The sequence below is a fragment of the Leiobunum rupestre genome, chromosome 4 (assembly GCF_980474605.1).
Source record: "Leiobunum rupestre chromosome 4, qqLeiRupe1.1.hap1, whole genome shotgun sequence".
Lineage (NCBI taxonomy): Eukaryota > Metazoa > Arthropoda > Arachnida > Opiliones > Sclerosomatidae > Leiobunum > Leiobunum rupestre.
Window position 1 is genome coordinate 24729718 of NC_143387.1, and position 5607 is coordinate 24735324.

The 5607-nt window shown below is 40.4% G+C and overlaps 1 protein-coding gene across 1 annotated transcript; it reads left to right on the top strand.

Annotated features, from left to right (window-relative positions):
• The first annotated feature begins 4680 nt into the window (after positions 1 to 4680).
• LOC149947242 (uncharacterized) lies at positions 4681 to 5295 on the top strand. The gene is made up of 2 exons (XM_090170859.1): positions 4681 to 5077; positions 5129 to 5295. Exons 1-2 carry the CDS (start codon positions 4681 to 4683, stop codon positions 5293 to 5295), a joined length of 564 nt encoding a protein of 187 aa, XP_090026985.1.
• Positions 5296 to 5607: the final 312 nt, after the last annotated feature.

Sequence of the window (5607 nt, forward strand, 5' to 3'; positions counted from 1 at the left end):
AAGAGAACCTTAAATTCGAAACCCTAAAAATATTTGTTAGCGAAACAATTTCCGAGAATGAAAATGGAACTAGAAATAATATTTTAAATATATTTAATAATCACAATAATTATTTGAAAGTTTGTTAGGTTCATCGGATACCGTACAGTTGCCGTAACAACTTGAGCTATTAGAATTCATTCTCCACAGGGTATCGAAATAAAATCGCTTAATATTATTGTATGTTTTTATTCAACTTGAGACTTTTCGTAGGGCAACCCTTGGCAAAAAGTGGCCTAAATTTTGAATACAAATAATGAAATAAAAATGGTTTTCTCGAGCGAAAGCTGTAGATTGTGAATAATATTGTAGAAATCAGAGCCGGGAAAAGGATTCTCTATTCGATGGTGCCTGGGCCTGGCGCCTTAGTTGAGGCCATTTAACGTTTTACGCTCGTTGAGGCTAAGAGGGAAAAAGAAAAATATTCTGGATCAAGCGAAATCTCTCGAAACAGGTGCTTAATGGACTAAATGGCCCGGGCCTACTTCTGAAGGGGGGGGGGTGAGCTACCAACGGGGAAAGGATATCCCCCTTCTCAACCCGGAAACCCCTCTGGACTATCGAGTCGTGGCTATTTACCTAACACTGAATTAAGGCCGTGGAGAACCGTCTCGTCGCCTTCGATGCCGATGCGAGGTGAAGGTGGGTGGTGGCTCGACTCTCGACGGTAAATAGTTAGAAGCGGGGGCATGCGCTGGAGCAAAGCGAGGGGTGCCATTAGGGGCAAATGGGCGGGGGGCACCGGTGGAGGGGAAGAGAATGAAATGGTTTTTATAGATGAAAAATATATAACCGGGTAAATCGTATTACCTTTTTTCGCTCTGATCGCTTTTTTTGGGAATAGAAAATACGCCACCTAAGACTCCCTTCTCCCGCAGGCCGGTTTCTCTCGGGCCACACGCACTCTGTTTTATGATATATCAAGACTCTGATATACTCAGTAGCCTCCACAACTGAAACTGTAATCCTTCAGCCACTAACGAGTCTAAGCAAGCTCCTTTATTTCACACCAGAACCTTCTCCGGAAGAAATGGAAAAACGTATAGTCTTAAAGGTTTTAAAGTTATTTGCCTGTTCTACCTAATTTTATGGGGTTTTACTTTGGGAAGAAAACGGCTAAATTTCGGTATGAAACAAATTTAGTATAAAACAAACCATACTCAAAAAATGTTCTGAGCAAACAATTTAATCGGAAATATTTAAGGCCTATTCAAATGATTCAAATATAGTGGCGTTTGTTGGTTTGACGCTCGTCAATAGAATTAGACTAACATTTTTCATTCTTAATAAATTAATCTCGTTACATTTTTTATGAGATAAAATTATATATGGTCAAATTGACTCAAATAGTTGGGAAGCGAGAAACAAGAATACATAAACCATTTTCATAAAATATGCAATTGCTATAAATCCACCGTACTACGGATTCTCGAATTTGGTTTAGATTTACACGATTGCAATCTCGTACAGAATAGACTCTTCGGTCGGAATTTCAATTGGATGGGGCCGATCCCAAAGTCAAAATCAATTTAAATCGCGCTGTTGTTACCCGAATGTATAAGAAAAATTTTGGAAATTCTCGATACAAAATATCCCAAATTGATCAATTCAATATGAAAAACAAACACAGCTGATGCCAGACGGGGGTACTTTTCCCTAAAATGTATGGCTTTCACGTAACGTAGGTAAACCAATCAGCTAAATAGGCCTTCTTCGATAGACGTCGAGACTATAAAGGTAACGATAATATCGACCCAAGAATAAACTATATAGGTACCAACGTACGGAGAAAATATAGAAATCTTAAAAGGAACAGGAAGATACAAATTCAAAATTCGAAAATTTCAGATTGATATTGACATAGATCTATTACGACCTGCTTAAAAACAGCGAGGCCGAAAAAAAAACCAACTACATTACATTTCCTCCAGATATTCTTCCCGTTTTGTAGATCGGAACTTTGAGCAAATAACCCTAGTCAAAGTTGGAATTGCCGAATTGGATTTCGGTACGTGTATTTTACCCTATCACTGCCTCGGTATTCGGATCCGGGTGAGTTTCGATGCTTTTATCCGTACGCGGGAGAAGAACGGGCGGGGAAGTAAAATATATTCCTTATCTCTAACTACAGTCGAAGCCTAGAGAGAGTTTGATTTGGAAAAGTGCTCTTCGCATTTTGTTTTATCAAAATTCCCTTATTCAAACGAAGGATGGGGGAATGGACATAAACCATGAGGCCCAGACTAGCGCGGTAAAGAAGAATTTAATTTGCTGTCTCGTTGGCATGGAAACGATATCCTCGCATTGTGTACTCGTAAATATTTCAATTCCGACCGTTACTTTAAAAAAAAAGAAACATTGTATGCCAGCTTATTAATAATCTCAATCTGGCTATCTCCAAATTATTTTTGTTTTCAGATCGAATTGCCTCGTTTCAATGTTTTAGATTAGATAAATTTTAACGCGCATTATCTCGCGCCAAAAGGAACGCTCTTTACAAGATCACGTAGCTAAGGCTGGTTTATTCAAATGTCTGTTTGTTCTATTCGTGGCAACTAAGTACAAAATTTAATACGTTTATCTACCTGTACCTCTTCTGAGAAATACGCAAAACATATGAATGGGTAGAACGAATTGAGGGTTGCAATTTATAGATAAACATTCTAAAAAGTGAGTTTAGCGCCCATCAAATAAAAGGTAACACGAGTTTCACGATGGAAGGGGCTCGAATACATTTTATTCTATTCTACGTATCGATTTATTTTATTGCACCTTATACCGGAAAGATAGAAGCAAAACTTCTTCGAGTAGTTTACTTTATCGTCTGTACCGCAAAAGATCGGCTGTACCGTAAAAGATCGGCTGTACCGCAAATGATCGGCTGTACCGCAAATGATCGGCTGTACCGCAAATGATCGGCTGTACCGTAAAAGATCAGCTGTACCGTAAAAGATAGGCTGTACCGTAAAAGATCGGCTGTACCGTAAAAGATCGGCTGTACCGCAAATGATCGGCTGTACCGTAAAAGATCAGCTGTACCGTAAAAGATAGGCTGTACCGTAAAAGATCGGCTGTACCGTAAAAGATCGGCTGTACCGCAAATGATCGGCTGTACCGCAAATGATCGGCTGTACCGTAGAAGATCAGCTGTACCGTAGAAGATCAGCTGTACCGTAAAAGATCGGCTGTACCGTAAAAGATCGGCTGTACCGCAAATGATCAACTGTACCGTAAAAGATAGGCTGTACCGTAAAAGATCGGCTGTACCGTAAAAGATCGGCTGTACCGTAAAAGATCGGCTGTACCGCAAATGATCGGCTGTACCGCAAATGATCGGCTGTACCGTAGAAGATCAGCTGTACCGTAGAAGATCAGCTGTACCGTAAAAGATCGGCTGTACCGTAAAAGATAGGCTGTACCGTAAAAGATCGGCTGTACCGTAAAAGATCGTCTGTACCGCAAAAGATCGGCTGTACCGTAAAAGATCGGCTGTACCGCAAATGATCGGCTGTACCGCAAATGATCGGCTGTACCGTAAAAGATCGGCTGTACCGCAAATGATCGGCTGTACCGTAAAAGATCAGCTGTACCGTAAAAGATAGGCTGTACCGTAAAAGATCGGCTGTACCGTAAAAGATCGGCTGTACCGCAAATGATCGGCTGTACCGTAAAAGATCAGCTGTACCGTAAAAGATAGGCTGTACCGTAAAAGATCGGCTGTACCGTAAAAGATCGGCTGTACCGCAAATGATCGGCTGTACCGCAAATGATCGGCTGTACCGTAGAAGATCAGCTGTACCGTAGAAGATCAGCTGTACCGTAAAAGATCGGCTGTACCGTAAAAGATCGGCTGTACCGCAAATGATCAACTGTACCGTAAAAGATGGGCTGTACATCAATGGCTCAAAAGTCGCTTGATGACTTAAAGCCTAAGGTGGTGCCTTGGGTATTAGCCTAACTGTTTATTATTTATTTATTTATTTATTTAAAAGATAATTCTAAGCAGACAACAGAAAACAAAGAATCGAATATACTTAAAAATCTAAACTATTTCTTTTAACTAACTAAGTATTTTTCTCTTGGATATACGAAATCTCTACTAACATTTCCCAAATATAATCAGTGGCGTAAATACCACCGGGCTAGGAATACACGATTCCCCAGATCTATGAACTATAAAAAAATATATTCTATAAATTTCATCCAAATAAAAACGATATATAATCCTACAAAAGCCAATTGCCGTACCATAGTCCAATGTATTTAGTTCTATCCAGATAGGCACAAATTTATTTTGCAGATTGCTAGATCGCGAGAGAGGCAACTTTCAAAATGTTACCAATGTAATGATCCGATTCACTCATCAGCTGAGTGTCCATTCCGTGTATGAAGCCAGGCCATATAGCTCGGGCGTGTCGTTCCTAACCAGGTAAAACTAACCACAGTGGTAGAATCTACGAAACCAATAGCAACTAGATTCACCACAGCGGTAGAAGCTACGATGTATTTCCTGAATACGAGTCGCGAGAACCTAGTGTAAATCACATCACTACGAGGACGAATCAATCCAGAATAAATTCAAACGCACAGTCTGAGAGCTATCAGTGTCGTATTAAGCAGAGTTCATCGGGAATCTATTGTATGGCAGAAGGCAATAAATATCAAACTGACAAGCTACCAGCGCCATACCAGATCACAGTCACCATGAAAAAGCGAAGCGTCGACGTGGAAGTTGACACAGGGTCAGTTTCTTCCCTCATTCCAAGTTCCGAAATCCAAGATCTCTTGAAGACTTATGACCAAAAGCCCTTCGATACAAGGCTAACGTCATTTTCTGGTCACGAGGTAGACGTAGCCGGTGTCATGTATCCTAAAGTCTTGTACAAAAATATAGAAGCGGAATTGCCTCTGATCATTTATTGTGGTCAAGGTCCGACATTGTGTGGAAGAACGTGGACGTCTTCACGATTACCGATATTACAGAACGGAGTCGTACCCCAAGCTGTTGATCATGTCTCTCATATCACGCAGAATACACGTCTGAATATCATCCTGAATAAGCACCAAGAACTTTTCAATGATTAACTAGGATGTCTTAAAGATGTTCAGGTTCACCTGCTTCAGAAGTCCAACATTCAGCCTGTATTTCATAAACCTCGATCAGTTCCTTACGCTCTCAAAGACCCAGTTGAAGAAGAATTGAAAAGAATGGAAAATCAAGGCAGATTCCCTTCGCCAAGTTTGCAGCACCGATAGTTCCAGTTATGAAACCGAATGGGAAGGTTCGAATCTGTGGAGACTTCAGCGTGACTTCCAACAAAATTATCAATGCAGACCAATATCCACTTCCAAAGGATGTAGACATATTTTCGAAGTAGTCGGGATGCACTATATTCTCTACAATCGACATGAAAGATGCTTACAGTCAACTCCAACTGGACGAAGAGTTGAAAAAGATCACTGTAATCAATACGTCGAGAGGACTATTTCTGTATAATCGACTTCCATTTGGTGTCTCATTGGCACCGTTAATTTTTCAAAAGCATATAGAGATTCTACTGGCCCATC

Coding starts and splice junctions, on each gene's coding strand:
- LOC149947242 (XM_090170859.1), top strand. CDS start 4,681: ATGGCAGAAGGCAATAAATATCAAACTGACAAGCTACCAGCGCCATAC. Junction 5,078..5,128: donor TCATATCACGCAGAATACAC/GTCTGAATATCA, acceptor ATGATTAACTAG/GATGTCTTAAAGATGTTCAG.